Source organism: Hippocampus bargibanti, linkage group LG13 (assembly GCF_051943395.1).
Source record: "Hippocampus bargibanti isolate YZ-2025 linkage group LG13, ASM5194339v1, whole genome shotgun sequence".
NCBI classification, from domain to species: domain Eukaryota; kingdom Metazoa; phylum Chordata; class Actinopteri; order Syngnathiformes; family Syngnathidae; genus Hippocampus; species Hippocampus bargibanti.
The window spans coordinates 13,301,288-13,329,011 of record NC_142746.1 but is presented as its reverse complement, the minus strand read 5'-3'; the positions used below and the strand labels follow the sequence as shown (position 1 = coordinate 13,329,011).

General features: G+C 40.1%; 1 protein-coding gene across 1 annotated transcript in view; it reads left to right on the top strand.

Moving 5' to 3' along the window:
* dst (dystonin) overlaps positions 1-27,724 on the top strand; it is a 106,414-nt gene that overhangs the window by 52,573 nt on the left and 26,117 nt on the right. The window contains exons 36-55 of the mRNA XM_089012110.1: positions 152-298; positions 1,799-1,887; positions 1,974-2,082; positions 11,051-11,203; positions 11,303-11,536; positions 11,638-11,910; positions 12,604-13,152; positions 13,350-13,526; positions 13,744-13,867; positions 13,958-14,166; positions 14,545-14,862; positions 14,943-15,109; positions 15,209-15,365; positions 15,526-15,652; positions 15,784-15,834; positions 16,242-16,477; positions 17,925-18,054; positions 18,362-18,561; positions 19,297-19,795; positions 20,396-21,864. Coding sequence (XP_088868236.1) covers positions 152-298; positions 1,799-1,887; positions 1,974-2,082; positions 11,051-11,203; positions 11,303-11,536; positions 11,638-11,910; positions 12,604-13,152; positions 13,350-13,526; positions 13,744-13,867; positions 13,958-14,166; positions 14,545-14,862; positions 14,943-15,109; positions 15,209-15,365; positions 15,526-15,652; positions 15,784-15,834; positions 16,242-16,477; positions 17,925-18,054; positions 18,362-18,561; positions 19,297-19,795; positions 20,396-21,864 — 5,418 coding nt within the window. The remainder of the gene's footprint in view (positions 1-151; positions 299-1,798; positions 1,888-1,973; positions 2,083-11,050; positions 11,204-11,302; positions 11,537-11,637; positions 11,911-12,603; positions 13,153-13,349; positions 13,527-13,743; positions 13,868-13,957; positions 14,167-14,544; positions 14,863-14,942; positions 15,110-15,208; positions 15,366-15,525; positions 15,653-15,783; positions 15,835-16,241; positions 16,478-17,924; positions 18,055-18,361; positions 18,562-19,296; positions 19,796-20,395; positions 21,865-27,724) is intronic.

Below are 27,724 nucleotides of genomic sequence, written 5' to 3'. Positions count from 1 at the left end.
CTGCTTTATTGACAAAAGTTGACAGCATTTTTTTTCAAACAGAGGCCTCGTTTGGGCCTGGTCTTTAAAATCCAGTCAATAATTGAGGGAACGGATATTGAACAGTTTCCTTTAGATATTCTCATACCTCCTCCACATGTTCTGATTCCAGAGATCGGTGGATGAAGGGAAGCGAGAGCATGGTGATAAAGTTAGCAAACTGTTAGCTTGGATGTCTAATGTGAAACAGAAATCAAGCAATGAGGGAAACACTTTGAAAGATAGTAATGCCAACACTGATGCTTCAAATAACCTCAAGGTAAAATATGTATTTGTTTTGTTGTTGTTGTCGTGGCTTGATAGAAACAATATTGTATTGTTCTTGAGGATTTTTGTTCGAATTCCATCAAAAGCTTTCTGTCACGCATGCTTTTTAATAAAAGAGCATCTTTGTGATATACTCACTCAATGTATTTTACACTATAAAATGTGATGTTGTTAATGAAATCAAGTGGTCAGTCGGATACAACTTCCCCTTACTGTTGCACAATCACCAACATTTTTTGACCAGACCTGCTTGAAATGAACTAATTCACTGACTTTACAGAAACTATTTAATCCCCTCCATAAAAATCAAGTAATTGCCTTTAAAATGTCATTCCTAATACCAATAACCAAATTGAATGTCTTTGAGACGAATGTCACTCCCTTCAAAATGTACATATAACAATGCAATTCTATAGTGAGCCATAATTTTATTCACACTGTTTGGTATGATAAAACAAATTGTCACAAAGTATTGGCCACAGTTGCATTCCATAAAAAAATAAGTAATATATTGTGCATGCACATTTCCCCATTGTGGGACTAATAAAGGCTTTCTGATCCTCATTCTGATTACAGTCAAGTCACATAAATGAGCAGATAATTTCATCTATCTTCAAAATATCACAGAATTGCAGAGATGATTCTTTTCATCTTTCAAAGGCTGTTTACTATTACATTGGACCAACATTGTGTTCTGTTCATTATTTCTTACAAATGTTCAGATTATAATCTTCACCACAACAAATGATGGCTATACACGTACTGGTCAAAATAATAAGTACACAATGTATTGGGATCTTAAAAAAACATGTGCGTTAAAGATGCTGCCTGATACAATAATAACTAAAAATTAGTTGTGATTGACAGTCAGTGAGGTATTAGATTAACAATATGGTAATACTATATATATATATATATATATATATATATATATATATATATATATATATATATATATATATATATATATATATATATATATATATATATATATACAGTAAAGTCTATATATACAGGGGTCGGAAAAAATATTGATATAACCGGACTATCGATATATCCAATCCTGCGGCATGTACATTTTCTCCTTGCGTTCATAGAAATAGTATCGTAATAAGCAGTGCTATCGATATAACCGATATCGATATAACGAGACTTTACTGTATATATGTGTGTGTGTGTGTGTATATATATATATATATGTGTGTGTATGTGTGTGTGTGTGTGTGTATGTGTGTGTGTGTGTGTGTGTATATATATATATATATATATATATATATATATATATATATATATATATATATATATATATATATATATATATATATATATATATATATATATATATATATATATATATATATATATATATATATATATATATATATATATATATATCACAAGTGTATCTCAAATTATGGCCGGTTAGTGTATTGCTTACATCATTTGTACTTTTGTATTTATAAAACGATTGACAAATTGTTTGATGCTGTAGGTCACCATTGAGGAAATGGTAACTAAGAAAGAGCAGATTGCAGAAGCGATAAGGGCCACAGATATGATGCTGAACAAACACAGTGAAAAGTAAGTCATCCTGTTACTTAATTGAGACATCAACAACACAGTACATGCACATTATCTGAACTTCAAGCATATTTTTTGACCGACAGGATGTCAGCAGAGGAGAAAGAAAAAGTCCAGGAGCAGTTGAAAGACCTCAGCCAGGCTTACACTGACATTTCCCAGCATTGTTCTGATCAGCCCTCACATGGAGATGAGGTTGGAAGTTTTACTTTTATTGAATGGAATGCTTTTGTATTCTACAGTGGCCTCGAAAGGAGGGCTGTTGGATTGTTCATTGCATGTTAAACATCTTTCCTTCTTCTTTGTAGCATTTGTTTGCTGTTTATACCGATAACTTTCTTAGGTGCTCCATTAATCAAGAGTGTTTTCAATTGAAAAAAAAGTAATTGTGATATTTCCAACCAGATCATCTGAGTATGCTGTAAACATGCTTGGCTGATATGTATTAATCAAACCGTTCAATGTGTGATGTGACTCACAAACACCTTCCGCATCAAGTCAAAGCATGGTTGCTTCCACTATAAGCTGACAGCCTGACACACTTTTTGTTGCAACGCTGATGCAGTGTTGAACTCATGCATATGATCTTTAACATGTTCGTCAACTGGTGAGTACATATTTTGAAAACTTAATGGTTTGTAATGATCAGATAATCAATCTTACTAATCTGTTTCTTTTATAGGATTTCAAATCCACCAGTCAAATTGACTCTGTTTGGACACAGGCATTGGACGGCCTAAATGATGACATTATAGGCTTCCTCCTTCCGTCCCCCGATGTCTCTCAGTCTGAGCCCCATCTGTTCTGGGATAATATTCGCAAGCAATTTGATCCTCACAAATCAATTGGAAATAATTTGCAGGAACTAAACGGGGAGAACAAGTGCATAAAAGATTCAGATGTGACCTCGGTGTCCATCGGTGACATCATAGCAGCAGCGAGGGAAGCATCCATATTGGACGACATTGTCATTAAGATGATCGAGATCAAGCAAGGCAGTGATGGATGGATTCTATCCTACTCAGGAGATACAGTGAGCCTTAAGACGGCATTTCAGGAAGGCTTGATTCCCGCTTCTGTCTGTATTAAGATCCTTCAAAGGTGTAAGACCTACCAAGAAATGACGCATGGCCATTCTACTTCAAATGAGTCACATTTAGAAGCGATCCACATCAATAAACTCATATGGCAGTGGATGAGTGGGAATAAATTGCAGACGCCTGAAAGAGTTGTTCACACTATGACATCTCTCAATGATGGAAACAGAGTATTCATGCTGAATCCCACTGAAGTTCTTGCTGCTGACCCAACAGAAAATCATGATTTAAGTGTAACAGAAGGAGTTAATTCATATACTGTCAACTCACTCCACGGGGACGGACCAATGGTGGATGCAGAAGTTCAGTGTGATTTGATGAGTTATAGCAGTTTGCTTGTCATACTTGGGAACAGTCATCAGTTCATAGGTCTCGTGTTGCCTCGGCCGAATGGATCCCAATTTACTGCTTCTTCATCAGAATACTCTGAGCATCGCATCACTGATGTGTGTGGCAGCGGGCTTCCCAGCCATCAAGAGAAAGTAGCAGCTTTTTACATTCCAGAAGATTCTAAGGTTGTGGATTTCAACTGTGCTATACAAAACAATTACATTGACGTTTACACGGCGGATATCTTAAAGTCTATCGACATCCCCAATGACTCTTTTGATCTTGATCGCCTTAATGAAAAGTATTCATCCTGGCTGATGTATAGAAAACTAAGATTAGATGGATTGAGCCACCATGGAGATGTGTTTACTCCTTCAGAGACAAAGGGGCTCTTTATGTCCTATTTAATGATCAACAGTTATATCGATCAGAAGTCGCGACACAGGGTCTTAATACTCGACAAGCAGTTAATTAAAATAATCCATTACTTTCTTGAAGATTCTGTATATTATGACACAGTCCAACACATGGCACTTTGGACTGCCCATGCCAAAGATATTTCAGAGCAGATGGACTTCAAGGTTCCATTCGTAAGTGAGAAAGCAGAGGAGATGATGGTAAACACAAAGAATGACGACGTCACTCCTCATCATTCTGTTCCCTCATTACATGGGGTACTTGAGAACAACATGTATGCATATGACAATCGAAAAATTGATTACGTGTATGAAAGCACAACAGGTTTTCCCAAAACATCACAGACTATAAAAACACCTGATGCTCGTTTATATATTGCAGATCGTGATGATGCCAATGATGTTTGCAACAGTCCATCTACCCAAGAGGTTTCTGCACTACCTGCTTTAGTAAAAAGATCTAGTACAGACTCATCATCATTATGTCCTGAGGACAGCAGCTATCACTCCCCTGCACAGTTTATTGCTGATCCATTGTGCAATGCACTGCAGATGAGCAAGAACACTTCAGATGAGAATGCGATGAAGGGAGGAAAACACCACAGTGATATCATTCAGTTGGTTGCACAAATTGACAAAAAGGGCATTTTCAATGACGAAAAAGGTGTTTTGAATGACACACCTGTCTATGTCCAGCCGGGAACAACTGAAGAGCCACATTTGAACCAGTTTCCAGACCAAGATATAAAAGAGGAAGACACCATGTTGCCTAGTACATCCCTCTATAGTTTAGATGCTGTTTATTCAGAAGGAAAGTGCAAGCAGATTTACCCAGATCACAATCTTGATTCTTTGAATGAGGACAAATCCAAAGAAACACACAATCCATCCAAGAGGAAGTCTTCCCCCCTTATAGAGGATGATAATCAAGTTTTAGTGTTAGATGATGAGGCAGGAGGAAATGAAGCAGAGATAAGTGATCTTAATAATTCCCTTTCAATTCTTTGCGATCTGCCAATGTCACCCATCTTTGCGGAGGAGGTTTCTCCCGAGTGGGTCTTTCAAATGGACGAATCATCTTCACTCTTTGATGTCACCAACTCTGCGAATGGAGTGAATAACTTGCTGGCTGACGAGGAGGATGAGTACTGTGAAACGGCTGCTTCATCTGGCCCAAAAATTCCATGCAGCCGTGTTGCTCAAGAAAGTCACAGTGATTCTTCTACTGATGGTAATCAATGTGACAAGGTTAACTCAATGTTCAGTGAGGATGGGTTCTACAAAGCTGCAAATGTGACAAAATGTGAATTTGAAAAATCATTACTTTGTGATGCCGCTGTTGTTGGGGATAAGATAGGTTCTTCATCACCTGAAGTTGCAGGACATGGTTTAGATGTACAAGGTAACCAAGTAAAAAGGGAACATGGGGACATACTTCAGCAGGTCTTTCTTACATCACAGCGTGGTGGCGCTCCTGAACACGAAACCAAAAACTCTCTGCCTGATCTGCTCAGTGAAAAAGTTTTGAAACAGGTCAATACATCATCTGTTAGATCTGTTGGATGTGCAATATTTACACACAAAAATCACCATGATGAAAGTTGGAATATGGAGGTTGAATATTCTTCTCCAGCATCTGTCAATGATCATCTGGAACAATCACTGACTGTTTTGAGGAGCAGTCCAGTCCACTCAGACGAAAGCCAACAAATCAAAACAACCAATTCTGATGACAACTGTCAGTTATCATGTGATGAGTGGCTGGGAGAAACATGTCAACAGAATACAAATATGGTTGAATTGTTTTCAATCCCACACCCTTCCCTAGACTCCACCCAAAAATGTGTGATTGAAGTGAAACACAATGGCCATACACTTTCATATCAAAATGTGTTGGACGTCGATATAAATCCTCAAGTAATTAATATTTTGTCACCGAGCAAGGCACTGATTTCAAACTCTGAAAAATCTTTTGCCAATCACCACCAGGACGTGATTAATAAAACATGTAATGCAAGTGATTGTGAAAGTTCCACCAACACAAATCATTCTGATACTCCACCTACAAATACTGAAGAGGAATTTAAGTCATACACCCAAAGTAGCGATGAAGACAATGTTGATACTACAATTGAAAATGTTGGAGTGCAATCTGACAAGCCAACTAGAAGAGATGAAGAGTGGTTTGATGCCCTAACCAGAAATGATCAAGAGGAGTCTGATATCCTAAGCAGATATGAAGAGAATGTTTGTGCCCCTTACGAAAATGTTGAAATGGTATCTAACAACCTGATGAGAAGTGATGAAGGGCGGTGTGATGGCACACCTTTAAAAGATGAACTGTACTCTTTATCTCAAAATGGAAAAATTAAAGAGTCCTGTAGTGCCCCAACTGGAGATGAAGTATGGTCTTGTGTCCCACCTATAAAACAGAAAACTGATGCTCCAACAGTGGAGGATGACGAGAACATGTATGCTGAAAGTAAAAAACATGAAGATGTCTCGATGGATCTGAATGGAAAAGATGAAAACAAGTCTGTTGACCTGCTTGTAAAACATGACGAACAATTTTATACCCGGACTGGAAACACTCAAAATGATTGCAATACTGTTTGTGAAATCAATGGAAAAGGCTTTGTTGTCCCAATAGCAAAAGATGGAGCAGGGTCTCATGACTCAACTGGAAAGGTTGAAGAGGAGTTTGAAATACCAACCACAAATGATATAAAATATTCTCATGCCCCACCAGTCGAAGCTGATGACTTGGATAAAAAAGTGAAGCAAGACCTGAGCAGTTTAATTGGGAAAAATGTACACATTTTGAACAAAGCCAAACTACGACACCAAGAGGGGAAAGCTCATGAAATGCAGCCTTGTCTTCTGATTGTAAAAGATAAAGTATTTGAAAATGATCATTTACCAACCGGAAAAGAGGTTGAAGAATCAAAGTCGACACCTCAAAGAAATGAAAAATCGTCTTATTCTAAAACAGAAAAAAATGACGAGAAGTTCATTCTGCGAGCTCTAAGATTTGAAGAAGAGGTCAGTACCCAGGAACAAAAAAATGAACAGGTTTATGGTCAAGAACAACTGGACACAATTGGACACACCAAGTCTGATCACCAAACTCTAAGCGATAAAGAATACTGTGATGGATCATCGCCAGATGAACCAAATGAGCTTGAAGAGTTTAATGCTCCAACTGTGAACTATGAAAATGAGTCTTCCTCAATAAAAGATAATGAGGGATCATATTCCACAACTGTAAAGGTTAAAGAATCTGATAGCGTACCTAAAAACTATAAAGGAGTCTCTCACATACAAACTGGAAAGGAAGAAGAGGATTGTCCTGTTCCAACTAGAACTAGTGAGTCATTTATGCCAACTGGAATAGTTAAAAACAACTGTGATGCTCCATCAGCAACAGATGAAAAGTGGTCTCATGCCTCAATCATGAAAGATTACGTTTCTGATACATTAACTGAGAGCATCGACACCCCAATTAGTAGAGATAAACAATATTTGGATGTCCCATATGGAAAGGATGAAGAGAACAGTGTTGCTCCGACAAGAAAATATGAAAACATGTCTGATGACTCAGGTGTAAATGTTGGGAGAGAAAAGGAGTCTGATCCCTCAGCTAGAAGACACCAAAAAGACTCTGGTGCACATTCTGGAAACCAAAAAGACAACTCTGTTGCTCTAACACAAAGAGAGAAACCCTTAACTTTCAAGGAAGAACCAAAAAGCGCGCCTGTAAAAGATGAAGAGTCATGTCAAGCCACAACTGGAAAAGATGAGCAAGTGTCTCATGCCTTAAATGGAAACATTTCCAAGGAATCATGTATCTCAAATAAAAGCGAAATGGACTCTGAAATACAATTTTTAAAAAATAAAGAGGATTGCACAGCTCAAAACAGAACACATAAGGACAATTCTGATGAAGATGTGTATGATAACCCGCACAGAATAGTTCAAGAGAACAATGTTACACAATCTGGAAAAGATCAAATGGAGTCAGATGTCTTACCTGCAAAATGTGAAAAGGTTTCTGAGAGATCGCTTGAAGCAGAATCTCCTGACACAACTCGAGGCATTCTGGAGCCCGATACCCAAAGTGCAAAAGTGTGTTCTCATACCATATTTAGAAAATATAATCATGATGATGATGCTCAGAGTATAAAAGTTGATCAAGCGTCGAATGCCCCAACTGGAATAAAAAAATTGGGATCTGAAATGTCATTTTTAAAAGATGATCAAGTGGGCGATACCCTAACTGAAGACCATGAATATTGGTACCATACCCCATCTCCAAAAGGTACATCAGATGTATCACTTTCAAATGATGAAGAGAAGTCTGTAACAACAACTGGAAACATCAAAATTAGGACCTCGACTACACAAATCGAACAACAGTTTGAAAACAGCTCTGAGACCCCATCTGGAAACGATCAATGGAATTATTCTACTCCAGCTAGAGCAGGCGAAGCGGTGCCTGATGCCAATGTTAAAAATGTAGAATTTAATACCCTGACTGGAAACATAGAAGAAGTGTTCCATATTCCAAACAAAAGAGACTCTTATACCACACCTGGAAAAGATCAAGAGGGTCCTGAACAGTTTTGTAATGGCTCACCAATAAAGGATGAGGAGAATTCTAATAACTTAACTGGAAAAGTTGTTGAGGAGTCCAAAATGCTGTCTCAGGGAGATGATCATGCCTCTGATGCACTACTTGGAAAAAATAAAAAAGACTTTGATGCATCCCCGAGAAAAAATGATCATGTTTCTGATGCACCACTTAGAAAAAATAAAGACGACTCTAATGCACCACCTGAAAAAATTGAACAAAAATATAATCGCTCCCATATAAATAATGAGAGGTGTTGAAGACTCCGACTGGAAGAGATGAAGACTCTGATAGTTTACCTTCAAAAGACGATACTATGTGTGAATCCACATTTGCAGTAGATGCGGAGCCTGAAAAAGATGAACCCAACCCAGAATTCCAAAATGGAAAAGAGAACAAGGAAGCAAGTGTTTCAACTACCCAACTGCAGGTTCTGGAGATACTTGGAAATGCTTCCTCAAGCCAATACCTCTCAATGCTGCAAGAAGTGATGGAAAGACATGCTGTGGGGAGAGACTCTCCCACCCTGGAATGTATCAAGGAGGAGATCTCGGGGGATGAATTGTTGGCAGGACTGTCTCCTAAACTCTCGGGCGACATCATGGAGGAGACCAAGAATCCGGTAAATCAAAAAAAAAAAATAATGACAGCATGTTCTTCTCTTCTTTCCTTTGAGTCATTTTATGCATGTCTACTGCTTTCCAACAGCTCTACTCTACCCAGGATTACCTGGAGTGTGTTGGGAAACTCCAAGATCACGCTGATGTTTTAGATGATGTTAGAAAAGACCTTTTAATTGGGGAACCAACAGCCACCAACATGGAGGAATTACAGCTGCAAATCGAAAAAAAACAGGTTAGAAAATGAAAGATCTGACACACCAGTGCAGTCAACATTAGGTACACCATCACTATCAGATCCAAATACAAGAACTACAGTAAAGACTATTTTGCAAGATACTGAGCCAATAGTACCTATAAGATATAAAAGCCGTATGGGTGAACACCAATTTCCTGTTTATTAACATAGAAATATATTTGCATGACATTAATTTACCCGAGCAACTTTTTTGTCACAAAGGTGTTGTTTGTTATAATACTTTAGAACCAGTTCTCGTAAGATTGTTGACATGGACATAATAGTGTATTTTGTGAAAATATCTGTATTTTAACTCTTTTTAAATCTGCTCTTAACCAGTCATTGGAATCCCAAGTTTCCTTCCTGGGTGGTGTTTTGACTGAAGATCTGGAAAAAGCCAAACTTCTCTTAAACGCTGATGATGAGAACATTCCTACCCAAATCCGTAAAGATCTGTCTTCGACATGTGTGGAATTGGAGCACAATTTTACTGCAGTTAGCCGTGAGTGTGCAGATAGAACTCAGTCATTGTTTCAAGCCATGGAAGACAGGAAAGTGAGTGAAGTAAAATACAAGTACAATAAACTGATTTTGAGGTTGGGTTAAATTTGTTGTCACTATGATTTCAGACACGTTTGGAATCAACATACCAAAAACATCTCGCTGATCTTGATATGGTAGTGGGCCTCATCCAAAACAAGCTAAATTTGGCAGATGTTGATGTCAATATATGTGATGTTGAAGCACTCAAAAGCTGCATCCAAAAAAAGAAGGTATTTTGTCTTGGTCAAAGATCAAAATTAGCATAAGTGGAAAGTAGTTTGAATTAATATCTTTTAAGTTACAGACTGTTTGAACATGGCACATTTTGTTTGAAACAGATCAGATTCTTCATCAATATTATTTCCAGTATTATTTGTCATATGAAGTTAATGTTGTTGCGCCTTTCGACTTATCTGATCCTGGATTTTCAAAACATGAGTGACTTGTTCCTGACTCCTTCGGCATAATTATATTTGCACAACAACAGAAATCCACGTTAAACAATGGTACATTATTGGCAACAAGATTGACTCTTTGTTTCTCATGATTCCAGGATGCTGAGAGTCATCTTCATCATATGGTTAAACTCAAATTAGAGGATGTCACATTTGCCATCCAGGGTTTTATATCCGAGCACGCTCACTTGTTGACTCCATCTCAAAGCAGCTGCCTCCTCAAGTACCTCAGCAGCACTCAGAGAGCCTTCAAAGACCATGCGGAAAAACTTGTTGTCACGACGTGTACCTTAGATGGCCTACTGGAAAACAAGGAGAGGGAAGTCCAGAAGAAGGTCGGTTTACGGATATCTTGCTCAATATCACAGATGACCGAACATCTGTGATGCCATGAATCTCACACTAAAATTCTAGTTGGTAATAGTTTACATAAAACCATCCAAATACTTGTTTCCACATAGATTGTATGTGTTTATGAATGTAGTTCACAAGAAATTAATGAATCTTATGCTTTTATGCTTTCGCATGTTCCGGTGCTTGATTGTTGCTAACACTAACCCGTGTGCCGATTGTGTTCTACAGGCCTCCAGTGACCTTTGTGCAATTAACCTTGGAAACGATGCAATGCCGAGACTCTTCCCACAGTGATCTCATGCATTTACGCATTCCGTTTAATTTCACTCTGTGCTTATTTTCTTCTGAAGACCAATGCACTGACTAGCCAGCATGTTTACAACATACAAGATGTTATGTGTTGTGCATATTTTTCACAGTTTTGTCTTTATAAGCAAATATTTTTAACAACCAGATTTCCTTGCCTGTTTTTGTCTGCAGTCGATGTTGGAAAGGCACCGAGAGATTGCGGACAAGTTAGAGGAAGTGTGCGACACTCTCACTTTGACTGAGAACCGTCTGGTTGGTCACCAACAGCAGGCTAAAAATGCAGAATGTGTTACAGACCTGCAGCAATACCAGCATGAGCATCAGGTACGATAAACGTCTTGGCTTTATTTGGAATTCAGGAAATGCAATACACAATCAGGGTGAACTGAACCTACTCTTGCTTTACGCCTGTCTTATGTCAAGGCCTTGCAAAAAGACGTCTTGACAAACGTCACTGCATTGAATGAGGTCATTACTGGTACTAAAAGGTTTTTGGAGGAAAATCGAGGAAAGCTGACGGCGGAACAAATTGATGACATTGAGACTAAGTTGGAAGAAGCGAAAAGTAAGACCAAGCTTATCCAAAAGCAAGCTGAGGACTCCAGGAAGGACGTAGAGAAAGTTGTTACCACGGCAATAAAACAGGAAAGTGAAAAGGTCAGCAAATTTGATGGCCTTAAAAAATCTGAAATGCACTGGAGTGTGAACACCATCATCGCGTTGTTTTGCTTTATTGCAATTTTCTAATGTCCATTCAGGCTGCAGCTGTTGAGCGTCTTGAAGAAAGCAAAAACAAAATAGAAGGCCTACTTGAGTGGATCTCAAACATTGGGGATAAAAATGGAAGAAACATTGATGAAACAGACCTCATGAGCAAACAGAATGGAAACCTGTCAGAGAAAACATTAGACAAGTTACGGAAAGGAGACAATGGCGACGCAAATGGAAACACCTTGCATCGAAGCGAAAGTGGTTGTGACGGGCAAAGTGACACCTGCATGGATGTTGGCAAGCAATATGAGCGAGTCAAGGTATGTTTGCTTTATAGAACTTAAAACACACAATTTTTCTGCAGCATCATGAGGCATATCTGAATATGAACATTTAAAATCTTTACCATCAACTGCAACCACGTCAATTCATCAAGTGACACTACACACACAAAACTACACCATTCTCAATTGTATTTTTTACGAAGACTTCAGCAGGGGGATTTCGAAGCCTTTAGAAGAAAATGTCTGAAATATTTATGGGAATTTGGCATTTTAATGGTAAGTGTTAGGCTAATACAGTACATGAATCCTTTGGCTCTTCATGCAATTGATTCACAGTAAGAGTTAATTTGTTTGATAAATTGAAATAGGCCACTTGCGACAGGTGCTCACTTGGGCGCCATATTTGACTTCTTGTTCAGCTTTATTATGATTGGTTGAGTAGAAATACTCATAAAAAAATCGGAAAATAGTCTATTTGACTGTGTGTGTTCTGTGTGAACAAATAAAGCCTGTTTATGCACTCCCTGGCGGCGAAAGGCGGTACTGCTCCTCCATATAATTGCTGTAAATTCCAATAAATGTATGCATTTCTAGAATTTTACATTCCGAACTATCTCTTGTTGTAGTTTTATGCTTTGGTGAGGGAGTGCACAACACGGTTTATTTATGTCATTTATATTACATATATGTTATATAAATATGGTGTCATGTCTTATGCGTTTCGCGCAGGCTCGCCATCAGGAGATTCTTTCCCAGCAACAGGATTTGATCGTGGCCACTCAGTCTGCCCAAGCTCTTCTGGACAAGCAAACCAATGTTCTGTCGCCACAAGAAAAAGAAAAACTGCAGAAGAACATTCTGGAACTGAAGGGGCGCTACAACGCTTCCCTCGCAATAGCTGAGCAGCAAACGAAGCAGGTGCAATGTGTACAGGAGGAGCTAAAGAAGTTCCATGACGATTGCGAAGAGTTTGAAGCCTGGTTAACGCAGGCTGACGGTGAGGTGGAGAAGTTGGGCGCATCAGCGGGTTCCCTGAAAATCCTTAATGATAAACTTGTACAACAGAAGAGCTTTTCGGAGGATGTCATCTCCCACAAGGGCGACCTTCGTTTTGTCACCATTTCGGGACAGAAGGTTCTGGATGTTGCCAAAGCGTGTGGAGTCACTGACCCAATGTCTCAAACGGGCCTGATGCAAGTGGATACTTCAGGAACCTGTTGTGTTGTCAAGGATAAACTGGATTCTGCTGCCAGCCGATATAAGACACTCCACTCTCAGGTACGGTATTTGATTGAAAAATAGTGGGTGTTATGAAATTAATCTGCCACGTGGTGGCAGCATTTGTCTACCGAACAAAATCTCTGAAAGATCAATCCACTGAACATCCCAATTAAGAGTCAGACCCAATTGCACATTTTGGATCATAGATTTCAAAAGAAAATCTTGCACTCAAATCATCATTACTTTGATTTCAGTGTAACCGTCTTGGGGAAAACCTCACTGATGTTGTTGGCAAGTATAAGAACTATGAAGACTCCAGCACGGAATTACTAAAGTGGCTTGGGAGTTCTGAGGAGGAAGCAAGAAAGCAGCAGTCAGAAGCCATCGCTGCTGAGCCGCAAATTCTGCAGATACAGCTGGAGGACACCAAGGCAAGAAACATTAAAAACCTGATTTGCTCTAAGCGTAATGTTATATTTAGATGAAGACTAGCGGCTTCGTTATTGTCTTGTGAAGCATATCTTATATAAATCTTGTATTTGGCCTCATTAGATGTGTACCTGAAGTACTGACTTGTTTATTACATGTTGTTAATATTTTTGATTCTTTTCTCCTCACGACATGTTACAAACACGTTGTCATCCACAGGCTTTACAAGGTCAGATGAGCGCACATCAGACGTCGATCGATGCGCTACGCAAAACAGCAGATTCTTTGATCTCATCTGACGGAAACCTGCTGAGCAACATAGATGAAATCCAGGAGACAGTTGGTGAGGATGGAATGGCATAGTGGATGCTTTTTAGATCATTTAAATGGTTGAAGTTATAAAGACAAGTGGATATGTATCTTTGTGCTGCAGATGACATAGCAGAGCGCTTTGACAACTTGTCCAAGTCTGTGAGTGATCGCAATGAGAAACTCCAGATGACTTTGACTCGCTCCATGAGCGTTCAGGATGGACTGGATGAGATGATGGGATGGATGGAGGGCGTGGAGGCCAGCGTGAAAGAGAGTGGAAAAATCCCACTGGACTCTGCATCCATCAGAGACCTTCTGAGCAAAGAAACCGTACGTTGTTTTTTTTTGTACTTTAACAAGCATTGCTTAGACCATTCAATGAGCTAATGAGAAAATGCTGATGCCTTAAGGGCCCCCCACGTTGGTCCCGTGAGGTCAAATTCTAAATCATATTTGTTCAAGAAGTGCCCAGTATTATCAGTTAGTTACATTTTGACAGCACTGTTGATTCTGAAGACCGGGGCAGATTGAATTGACATGGCAACAAGCGCAGGTTGAAATGCAATTGGACAAAATAAAATCCAATATGGAGAGGAGTCAATGTAAACAAGAAAAATGATGTTGGCCACTTGGCCACCTCTCATGCTCGTGTGTATTTTCCAATGTTGGAGTCCATTTTACGGTTTACCATATTCTGTGCTTTTAAAGGTCATCGAGCAGGACATAGCAAGTCGCCAGAGCAGCATCGCTGCCATGAAATTGAAAGTGGAAAAGTTTGTGGAAACAGCTGACGCCTCCTCTGCAGCACTCCTGCAGTCGAAGATGGATGCCCTCACCCACCGCTTCTCTGACACATGTGACAAGCACAAGCAGAAAGTTACTCGTCTGGAAACACTTAAAGACAAGTTGGAGCAGTTTGAGAAGGTCGCAGAAAATGTCCAACAGTTCATTGTGAAGCGTTCACAAGATCTGCATGAGACTGACGGGCCAGGGAAAACTTTTGAAGAACTCTCTGAGCTAACGCAGGTGAGTGGACAACCAAGAATGTACAGTTTAGCTGATGTTGCTAAATAGCAAACAACAAAGTCTGGTTATTTTTTTCCCAGAAAACAAAGGCTGAAATGGGTCAACATGCCAGTATTTTGGAAAAGTTGCAGACCTTGTCCAAGGAGCTGTATGAAATGAGCAAAGATGGTAACAGAGCACAGATCCAGAGCAAAATGGACAGCCTCTCAAACATCTTTAGCACCTTCAAAGACACGCTCAAAGAAAAGTACTTTCAATTTCATCATTTCCTAACTATTTGTACTTTCAAAGGCGCACAGAGTAAATCAATGACAATTTGTGATGACTGGTTTTCTCGATTCTGCAGGGAGGAGGAGGTATCATTCTGTCAGGATCTGTTAGGAGAATTCAGGTCTGTGGCTGGTGCTCTCAGCAAGTGGCTGAAAGAGGCCAATGATAAGTTGCCTGTGGTGCAGAAAAGTTCCAGCGCAAAAAGTTTGGAGAAAGACCTCCAAATAGTTTCTGTGAGTCACTGTATGCAATTTTCAAAATAATGACTCAAAATTCTGTTTAATACATCATTGCCCAAATATCAAATAATGACGTATGAAGTGTAACCATTTGCTTCCATCCACCTGCTATTAATCCAAGAGTAAATATTTTGATTGGTAAACTTTTCAATAGGAATTGCTGGAAGAATGGACATCTAAAGGCCCTGCTGTGCAGGACCTGAACAGCAGAGGATCTTCACTTTGCAGTCGCCTTGCTATTCTCACATCCCCTGCCAAAGCCAAGATTGCTAACAAGACAGGTAAGCACCATCTGTTAGAATTATAAAATGTGGTTTGGTCGATCAGTGTCATTGCGCATGTTCATGTTGCATTGTTTCTAACTGGGATATTCGTCTTCAACTTATGCTTTGTCTTCACGTCTTTGTATTAGCTCTTACTAATGGTGGTGGGCCAGCGAGCCATTTCTACCTAACCAATAAAGGTAATCAAGCATGCATGAGAACATTGTAATATGAATACAATTAACATTTGTGTTTTTGGCCACATTGTATTACTGAAATGTTATTGTGTGCATGCACTGTGATGAAATCAGGGCAAACAATACTTAGTGTCATATTATTATGTATGTTTGTTATTGTTCTATGCCAGGAACATTTTGTCATGAGCTTCTGAAGCAATTTTGATTCTATTTCTAAATATTTGCTACTATCTTAACCTCAATCTAAAAGGTAAAATAAATTATGATATGATGTGAATTTATTTATACTAAGAGACGCACAAACATTCCTAATTGTTCTCTAAAGTCCTGAACATGTGTCAGTCTTTTGTGTTAACATGCAAACTTGTGGAAATGGCAAGGCATATATTTCAATTGTCTGAATTCCTCAGAACTGATGACAATTCAGCAAAATATGTCATTCGTCAACGAGGGCTATTCCTGTCTGGGTGACACGCTGAAGAGTCGATCAGCTCAGCTGAATGGATCAGTACGGGAGCTGAAGGATGCCAAAAAGGACACTGAAAACATGATGACATGGCTGGAGGACATGAAAAAGAAGGCTACTTTGTGGAAGAATGGCGCCACAGAGAAAGATGCAGTGATAATGCAACTGGAACAGCAGAAGGTGATGAGATAAGATGCTATCAAATATTCTTTAAGATGGCGCTTGAAGTTATTTACACAAAAGTGCTGTGTGTCAATTTGCCAACCTGACAGCTCATCTTTAAACTGCTGCAGAAAAAGGTTTACTATCTGGAATTAATTGCAGAGAAGTAAAGATCAGTGATGTGAGAGAGAATATTGCTTGTTAATATCTCAAAATCCAAATAAAGCTGTGATCCTATTTCTCAGAGGCTGTTTTTTACAAGCATGAAATTAACATTTAGATCCAATAAATGGCTCCGTCTGTTCAGAAGAAATAGGCCGCACAAAGAGAAGATCATAATTTCTCTTCCTCTGGATCATTTGATTTAATGCGCTTTATTTGTCATCAGTATACAAACAGACAATCTAACGGAAACAAATCTATATACAGTGATACCTCAGCTTACAAACTTAATTGGTTCCCAGAAAGTGTGTGGAAAGTGTGTGGCAAAAGGTTTGTCTGCCAAACATTTATTTCCTATAAGAAACCATTAAAAATGAGAATAATCAGTTCCCAGGTCCCCATAAAACATAATTTTCTACTAAATAAGCCTTACAACTACAGAAAATATACCTTATTTCATGTATAATAAACATGTTATTGTATTGTAATTAACGAAATAAACTACTTTATAATAAAGTCGTTTTATTTACCTTTGTGATGGTAGTTGTCAATTGATTACGAACTTCCAGGTTTCCTCTTGATGATATCCGAGTGAAGTTGCCATGCTTTCTCGGCGATAATATCCTCACTCGCAATGTCCCCTGCTAGCTTTTTTTCGGTAATCCAAATCATCAGAAGTTTTTCAACCTCTTCTATTGCCTGAGACCGTTGCTTAGACAACACAGAAACAACCTTAGCCACAAGTAGCAATGGTCGACTTAGCATACTGGTAGTGGGACGTTAAGTCACACAAACGCACACCTCATTCGTGTTTCTCGATGATCTCCTTCTTCTGCTCGACCGTAATTTTGTATTGTGTCCTCTTCGGCTGAACACTAGCCTGTGGTGGGGTGTTTTTCGGTCCTATAAAAGCAAAAGTATCCTTGATAACAAACCACGTATACACTCAAGGAAAGGGGTGATGAAAACTAGTCCGCCAGCCACCATGGCGCTGTTCGACCGTGTAGTTTGGTGTTTATCTGCCGAAAACTAGTCCGCCAGCCACCGTGGCGCTCCGTGTGGTTTGGTTCATTTGCCGAAAACTAGTTTGTATGCCAAGATCATATTCTCTCGAATGTAATGTTCGTAAGGCGAAAAGTTCGTAAGCTAAAGCGTTCGTAAGCTGAGGTATCACTGTATTATATTTAGGGATGAGGTAATAACATACAATTTGGAAAAAGTGAAATGCTGTGAATATTTTGTAAATGCATTACATGCATTCATACATGTATTCATTCTGGAATCATTTGTTTTTCCTCTTAAGGTGTTTGAAGATGACATGAACCAGAAGAAAGAGCAGCTCCACAAGCTGAGAGAGAAGCTTCTCGGCTTGATTGAAACCCATCCAAACTCACAAGAAGCAGACAAATGGAAGCAGATGTTGGCAGAGATCGGTATGCACCAAAAGGTTTCTTTTGATGGACTCCCAATGATTGGATTGGATTTGCCTTTGCCTTTATTAGTCTCGCAGTTGAGACATTTACATTTCACAGCAGCAAAGTTATAATATAATGATATCATGGGACCTTTCTTAAGGCCGTGTTTGACTCGTGATCTGTCCAGGATGCACCCGGCCTGTCCTTGAATTTCACAGCACCTGCTGTTTGAAATTAAATTAACACATTTATTTTGCCAAATGCTTCACAGTGTGAGATGTGGACACTTCATAGAATGACACTGACTCAGGCTTTGTTCTTATAGATGCTGCTTGGGCAGATATTAGTGGCTCAGTGTTGGAGAGGAAGCAGCACCTGGAGCAGTCCAACAAGAATCTGGACATTGTCCAAAACACTCAACTGCAGCTTGGTCAGTGGCTGTCAGAGAAGGAGCTGATGATGAGTGTCCTTGGACCGCTATCTATTGACACAAATATGCTGAAAATGCAGAAGCAACAAGTCCAGGTAAACACAAATTATAGTGTTTCCAAAAAATGTATTGTGAATGTGAACCAAAATGTGGGGGAAAATAATGCTATATTATTATAAAATAATGTTTTTTACTTAACTACAATTTAACTACAATACCATATATCCTTATTTATCACTTAAACACATAACATAAAAACATGAACAGCTGTGCAATCTTAAATGAACAAATATATGATAACCAAAACAAAATTGGATTTTTTTTATTCTGGATAAATTCCAACCTTACTTTCATATCAATGTCATACGGAGAAAAAGGGCAAAATCCACACAGAAAGCCCAGAGGCGGGATGGAATTTACGACCTCTGTGTGGTCGATGTGCTAACCAGTCAACCACTGGGCCGCAAACTTGTGTACTGTATGAAAGGTCATAAATTTCGCTGCTCACCCGCATAAAAACCGATCCTGTGACTGTAAAGTGACCCTGATAGTTTTGAAAGGCGCTTATAACTGAAATGTATTATTATTATTATTATTATTATTATTATTAAATGCAATTTGCATCTAATCCAGGCTGTTTACATTGCTGCAGGCTGTTTACATTGCTGTCAAATCTCCACATCATGATTCCAATGTATCTGTTCTCTTGGATCTACACAAGTCATGAACTTAAACAACTCGCTTGGGTGGATCTTATGAACTTTAAAGGGCATCAGCAGCCATCAAGTAAATGGGACATACTGAACATATTTTCTCTTTCTGTTGATCAGATCCTGCAAAATGAATTCAAGAGCCGCAAGCCTCAGTTTGAGCAACTCAAGGAAGCTGCGTCAGCCATCTTAAGCTCATCCGATAACCAGGACCCATCAAATGGGAAGAGAGTGAAGGCACAGCTCACGACTGTCACTGAGAAATGGCAAGGGCTTATAAGCCAGCTGGACCAGCGAGATGGCCTCATCGACCAAGCTGTGGTGAAGACGGGACAGTTCCAAGAGCTGTTGAGGACCATTGGTCAGACTGCTGCTCATTTGGAGGATGAGCTCGGCAGGTACCAGTCCTGCAGCACCCAGCCTGATGTGGTGAAGAAACGACTAGAGGATGTCCACAACATCTCGGTCCGACTAAGAGAGGAGAGGGGGAAGCTGAAAGAGGCTGAAGCCGTTCACGCAGAGCTCACAGCTATGGTGACGGAGGACTATCTCAGAGCTGACTTAGACAGGCAGCTGGGGAGTATCAGCAAACCTCTTCGACAGCTCGAAGAGAGAGCAGGTTTGTCATCTTTATTTTATGACGACATTGGGCCAAGAGTTAAGGCAAAATAATTGATTTTCCTGGCTCCACCTACAGCAAGATTAAATGTGACAGTCATCGTTTTTTTTGGATGTTTGTGGTTGGGCAGCATTTTTCTTTTAAGGATCTTATATCAAGTTTTTGTACGAATTGGCCCATTGATTATTTATTGAGTGATTAAAATCTAAATAATAATAATAATTATTATTATTATTATGACCATGACTGAGTGAATACATGTGTAAAAATATCATGAGGTAAAAATGAAAGAAAAGTTACATTTCTCTCAAATCGTTTCAGATTTCAAATACATCTGATCTCACTCATGCTTAGAATCCACACCCATTTTTTCCCCAAATCCATGTAATTTATTGTACACGTAACATATGTTTTATCATTGATAAAGCGCTCTCTCTTTCTCTCTCTCTCTCTCTCTCTCTCTCTCTCTCTCTCTCTCTCTCTCTCTCTCTCTCTCTCTCTCTCTCTCTCTCTCTCTCTCTCTCTCTCTCTCTCTCTCTCTCTCTCTCTCTCTCTCTAACTCCCTCTCGCTCTCGTAATCTTCTTTTTCTCATGCTGCAGCCATACAGATTGAGCAGCTGAACTCAACTTTCGCCAGCTCCCAAGAGTTTCACCAGACTTCCAAAGACTTCCAGTCATGGCTGACTGAGAAGCTGCAGGACCAGTCAAAGCCTCAGCCCATCTCTGCCAAAGTGGAAGTCCTTGAACAAACTCTGGATGAACTTAGGAAGCTGCAGGTGGTGCTCAGTGAACAAGAGGCCACTTACAATGTAATAGCAGGTGAAGGGGAGATGCTTCTGCAAAGCACTGGCGGTGCAGAAAAGCTAGCCCTGCATGGTCAACTATCTCTCCTCTCCTCTAACTGGAACGAGGTGAAGAAGAGCTCTGATGCACAGGCTGACAAACTTAAAGCTGCCTTGCAGAGAGCTCAGAAGTTCAAGGAACACATTGAGAATCTCAACCCATGGGTGAAGGAGTGCGAAGTCAAAGAAGGTCGTGTCAAACTTGCCGTTGAGCCTGTTGCTGTGGAGAACGCTGTAGCTCAGGTGAAAGCTCTTCAGAAGGACATAGATAAGCACAGAGGGATGGTGGAACAGATGAATGCTGCAGCAACCAGCCTTGTCGAGGTGACTGATACTGACACGGAAGAAATTACAAAAGAGGCGGCAAACATTTCTAAAAGAGTGAATGGCGTCTTTGAAGGGCTTCAAAACAAAAGAGAATCATTGGAAAAGCTCTCACATACAATGAAAGAATTTAATGAGGGTTCCAAAGAGGCAAAAGCTCAACTTGAGGGAGCTAAGAAGCTCTTGGAAGCTTTTGAATCCCAGGGAGTGCTGGCCTGCAGCAATACGAACTTGACAAACATGAAAGCACAACAAAAAACTATTGAAGGGATGCAAAACCAAGTGGAGCACCTATCCAGATTGGCAAAGACTCTTGTGGTCGATCTCCCGGATGCTGAAGGAGTGACTGACTTATTACTGCAAGCTGACAGCATAGAGAAGGAATACAGTAACCTAAACAAGGAGGTAGAGGAGGCATGCCAGGTTCTGGAAGGAAAATTGCAGGGCATTGGTCAGTTCCAAAACAGCATCCGGGAGATGTTCAGCCGCTTCACAGATCTGGATGATGAATTGGACAGCATGGCTCCAGTGGATCTGGACTTGACTGTCCTTAAAGGGCAGCAAGAAAACATTGAGAGCTTTTTTGATCAGTTGCAAGAACTGATTGTCAACACAGCCAATGCAGGCGATGGCTGTAAGAGGATGCTGGAAACTAACTCTTCCCCTGACCTGTTGGGCCTGAAGAGGGATCTGGATGCGCTGAGCAAGCAGTGTGGCAAGCTGATGGACCGAGCCAAAGGCAGGGAGAGTCAGGTGCAGAGTACTTTGGTCAAGTTGGAGGAGTTCTGTGGAAAATGCTGCTGTGTAGAAGATCAAATCTGCAGATCTGTGGACAAAGAAGCATCCCAAGGAGCGGTCGGAATGGAGACAGACATCCTCAAGCAACAGTTGGAGGACTTTAAGGTGCGTGCGTCAACATTTCTTCAATTCGACAACTGCACGCACAAACTTTTGGATGCTACCATAGAAACTACTTTAACGTACAGTACAGGACATAGATATTTCTATTGATTATGTAACTGTCTTACATGTGGGCAAGGACAGCCATGCCTACCAATATACTTTCAATAAATGTCTTAATGATTCACATAAAAAATTGAAAAATATTTCCCATAATTGATAGTAAATCTGTAAGGAGGTCCAGCAGTGATTCTCTTGCCATGTATGCAGCATAACTTGCATTTCCATTCAGTTACACTGTAAACATGAATGTGAATGGTTTTCTGTGTTTAGCGATGGGCTATCTTTGTTTTGCCCCAAGTTAACGCGCAGACTCCAGCTTCCAGCAGTAGTCAACAGCTAAAGAGTAAACGTGTAAATTCATGGAAACAGATTGTACTATTACCAGCATGTGTTGTCATTGTTCTCTAATATCGAGTAATAGTAGTTAAAAACAAATATAACATCCCACCTAGAGTCCATTTTTTTATATGGCCCTTATTTGGAGATGCATTAAATTGACCTCATTTGGAATCTGATACATTTTCTTATTCGAAACCAACCCAATCGCATTTTAATCAGTTTACTATTTTTATAGTTTCGTTGTAGTGCTAAGATATGCAGATCTTGCCCATCACACCGATTCACAGTGGAGCACATGACCAGCAGGCTTCATTCGAACCCTCTCAGTACAAAGGCACCAAATCCTCTGGAGACTGCATGCTCGTCAAAGCATCTGTTGTTCACAAAGGGGCCTTTGCCCTCGGCGGTCGGTGGATTTTGGGATGCAGCCAGGTGGTTGCCAGCAGGGTATCATGTTAGTCCCAGATGATGAATATGGGTTTCCATACTACCGAGTGTTTTCATCTTGTATTAGTTCAAGTTCTGTTTTCCCGATGTGTTCACTTATGTAAGTAGGAAAGAAAGTTAAAATGAAAGTGCTCTCTTTTCGCTGCTATTGCTTCAACTCTTTTGGGAAGACATTGAGTGTGGAATTTGAGGGTGTTTTTATACTGTTTTGTTCTAACAAGCAAAGTGTATATTATCATACAGTATTTTATCAATGTATACATTATGCTGCTTAGCTGGCACAAATGGGAATGAACACGTCTTTCGTAAAGGCGACAGAAACTTTGATAATGAAAATGATGGATGGATTTGGCCATGTCATCCTTGTAATCACAGCCATATACTGTATCAATGATGCTATCATTGAGGCCTGTTTTAAATTAGATCACATCCACACACGCGCACACACACACACACACACACACACACACACACACACACACACACACACACACACACACACACAGACACACACGCACACGCACACACACACAATATACTGTCATTGTTATCAGTGAAGGATAAAGTGTTAGCTATTAACAAGGTTTTGACACAAATATTTTAAAAGCCCATAAATTCTTTTGGAGTTTCCCTAAAAGAGGATTAGCCTACATTTGTACTGTAATATGCTAAACACTTCAGGTTTTAAATAGCATTACAGTAAAACTATGTAAACAGATGTGTTTTGGTCCGGTGACACAGATGTGTCCGCGCAAAGATCTAGGTCAAAGGATTTTTTTTTTTTTTTTGAGGGGGTGGGGGGGGGGGGCACAAAGTGGTGCCTCTGTGTTACAGCCATTCCTTGATTTGAGTTGTGAAGATTCAAAAACAATGAGGGAGTCCAGCTGAGTATGTTTTCAACCTCTCTTTGTCCTGGGAATCGACTAAGAATTTGTGGGAGGAGGCGGGGGGGGGTCCCATGGCATTCATCTGTGTCAAAAGCAGCAAATCAGACTTTCATTGCTATAGTTTTGATGCTTAACAAACTTGATGCTGTGGCATCAAATGCTTGATTTGTAGTCTGAGGAGAAGCTTTATGTGACTGACTGAAATGGAAGAAGAATAAACAGAGGACTGCTCTTTGGTTTCTCTCTCATGGGCTCCCACTACCATTTTACGTCAGTTTTTGTAAGAGTTATGCCTGACGTAAGCTTAAGGAGCTCGCCTGTGAAAGGTGCATACTATATGGATGCTATCTGTTCGGTACTCTATGGGATCATTGGCAGTTTGTTGGCTAAAAAGTGCTGGGGGATATATTGTGGGTGACTCGTCCTCTACAGACATGACATCAGAGTCGGTTTTCATTCTAAATGGAATTTCTAGCTTCTGAGTCACTTTGGCTAAGCCATGTTATTCGTTTATGGTAAAAGGAAAATGTTGATTACTCATCACCATAAAGCATTGACACATTTCACGCAGACGTATGGAATAGTTGAGCCTGTTATCAGAATAGTACACTATATTTTAGTTCACTGAGGTTTGTTGTTGGCAATGACTGAAATGATGTTGTTTAAACTCTTTTTATATCTGTATGCACTTCAAGCATCCTAACTTTTGGATATGCTTTCTTAAAAAAAGAAAATGAATACAGTAAAGTCTCGTTATATCGATATTCAAGGGAGTCCGAAAAAATATCGATATAACCGGGACTATTGATATATCCGACCCTGTTTGCATGTAATTTTCTCCGTGCGTGCACAGAAATAGTATCGATATAACCGGGACTATCGATATATCCGATATCGATATAACGAGACTTTACTGTACACCCTTTCTCCCAAAGCTGAAATATTTTTTCTTAATTATGTAGTCTGATAAGGTGTAGTGTCAGAAGGAATTGTTGACCAAGGAAAACACTATTTAGATTTCTGCAAAACATGACATACGTAATGTGGAAAAAAAGAAAATTTGGGTTTTGTTCCAAATAGCCATTCTTTTTTTAGGTGGAAGTTGATTAATGGTCTTATGGGAAAATGTTTGCAAACAAGGTCTTCTTTTGTAGCACTACATTATTGGCTTTCAGAGACATCACGACAAAAAAAAAAAAAAAAGACAGGCGTATAAAGGGTTTCAGTAGAGATTTTTTTTATTTTTTTTTTTTTTGCCATATCTCAAATGGTAATTTATTTCTGCCAGACATTGAGTTTGTTGTTCTCCTTTAGTTGCTTTGTGGTGCTGAAAATTGGAGAAACAAAAATAAATTCCTGTCATCAGTGGCTATATATCCTGCTGTCTTGCTGCTCCCTACCCAGGTCAGCAGACAAAACAGCCGCTTCTTGCACTTGGCATGGCAGCCGGTGTTAAATTACCTGCAACCTGCGCCTCCCTCAGCATTCCAGAGTAATTAAAAGTATCTGCGACAATGGAAAAAGAATAATCTATATCTTGTTGAGAACATTGTGAAGAAAAGTGGTTATGTCAGAATGTAAAGGATGACTTTGTAATGAAGTCATAAGGCCCGTTCAGACATAAAGGGGAAATTATAAGAAGGGGTTGGGGTGGATGTATGCTTCGACCAATCAGCATTTGCCCATGCACTTCTCCGCACAAATGGAGTTGTGGCAGATGTTGCGTGAATAATGAGCGGGGGCGGGGCATGGAAGCCTCTGCCAGGAGGGTGTCTGTCATTGCGAGCCGAGTAGCGAGGGAGAAAGGGCAGGCTGTTTTGTTTATCCATTGAGTACCAGCACGCTTTGGAATAAGCCACCATTTTCCCAAGAGCCTGTCAGGATTCATGCGTGGATATTTCACTTTGAGCATTTGGACGTTTCAGAAATGATGCTGCCAGTTTTTCAGGGCAATAGGATGCACCTTGAACCAGAAGAAATGGGATTAACTTTTTTCAGTGGAAATGGGGGAATGCCTAAATGGAGAGAATGAATGGATTGTGTTTGAAACTTTAGCACTAGAATATAATGTATTTTCATTGGCTTTTTACATTGATGCACCATAATTTATGAGATGCTATTTTTATGAAAATACATGAATATTTATTATTTATTTGGTATTTTAATGCAGAAATCTAATTTGACATTTATCAAAAAGTATACACACACACTGAAGCAAACGACATATTAAGAGAGTTTATTTATACATTATCTATATATTTTTTCTTTCGAAACAATAGTGTATGTTTTGTCATGGGGAAACCGCTGAGCCGACCAGATTGCCTCAGACAAAACCCGTCCTGCTTGGGGAAGGGGGAGGAGGAGGACCTGAACATTGATGACTGCTATGTGCCTCAGAGGTCCATTTATGACACGGTGCGACTCAATGAGCAGATAGACTCAAGCTCTAAGGGTAGCCTCTCATCCCGCCACTTTGTTGGGACCTTACCCTACACCCACCGCACTCTGGACTTCAGCAGCCTCTGTGGAAATGGAGTCGTTTCCACCTCCAGTTCTTTTGAGCTCCGTACGCATAGGCCCATCACGTTGGACGAGCGGACCGTCTTTGATGGACTCAAACTCAATGGCAATATCATGACAGTGACAGATACGGTGCTGCCGAAGTCACGTCCCCAAAGTGGAGAGAAGCCACCTCAATATCGGCGCTCGTGGCGAACGTTTGCTCCGACAAATCTTGGCGAGTATGCCGGCCGCGGTGGAATTGTGTGTTCCGCGAGTGCGGAGAGATCACGAATTATTGGTGGAAGAAGAGGACGGAGTGTGACCAGCTCTCTGACATCCGAAGAAGACTCAGGACTGTATAGCCCCACTGTAGACAGGGAACGGCATGCTCAACAAACCTACAGGACGCCAGGGCCCGGCACGAGGAGCCTCTCTCCTTCGGAGGCCATGCACTTGTCCGGGGACTTGAAAAGGCTTCGGTCCCTTAGCTCAGGACAGGATGAGTTTCCCTTCACGCCAACTCGGGATAAACATTCCCTTTACCAAAGCGGTTGCCTGATTCAAGAGCCACAACAGGTGCAATCAAATGTGGTAAACTTGAATGCAAAGGATACTCTGAATAATGGAGATAACAAGTACTTTCGGACTCTTAATGAAACCTGCAGATGGTATACTAAGACTCCAACCGACTATGAAGAACTATCCACCGCTGAGCTGTTAGAGGCTGTGTCATCGCAGGAAGACAGTGAGCTTGCTACCGTGCTAGTGACACAGCCTGAGACTTACGGAAACTCTGTAACTCTACCCATTGATAGCCGTCAGCAAACCAAGCCATGCACTGTGCAACGAGTGGTGTCTCAATACAATATGGAAGAACTGGAAGAATTCTTGAAGTCAGTGGAGGACTGCCTGCCCAAAGATTTACACACATTCCAGCATGCAGGGGAGATTGAGGCATTACTGAATGCTATTTGTCCAGAAGTAGCCTTCACACAGGTGCCCAAAAATAGCCTCTTCACTCATTTTAAGATCATCCCCATTAGTTGGTCTCTAGCATGTCACACTGAATGAAATGGAATGGCTTTGTGCCGTACATATATGATTATATTGATGGGTGAATTAGGTTTTGCCTGGAAGTCTGTCTGTCTGTGTGCTTATATGCAGCTGCCGCTCACTGTAAACTTGGCTCCTCTTGTAGAACAGAGCATTAAGAGCGTTGTTTATTTGAGTTGTACTCTTAACACTAAATCTGGCGATGTTGGGCAAATTGTGCGTTAGGATCTGGAAGAACTCAATGACGTGGCAATTTTTGAGTCGATAAACAAGCTAATGTTTTTTATTGTCTAGGTTGTTCGATGATTGAGTTTTGACAACTGGTGAGTGTCACAATAAAACAAATTCATAAAGTTATACGAGACAATCCTTTGACATTAGCGCATACAAGTGATGGCATTTTTTTCACATTGAGTTCTTAAGTTTCATGGGGACTTATAAATTAGACCAATTGCAATATTTTGACCTCCACAAAGGTTTTTAAAGCAGTTTTCTCATTCACACTCAGTGGAAGTAATATAACTAACTTTTTTCAACAATAAACGATGATTGTAAATCCATCACTATATTAC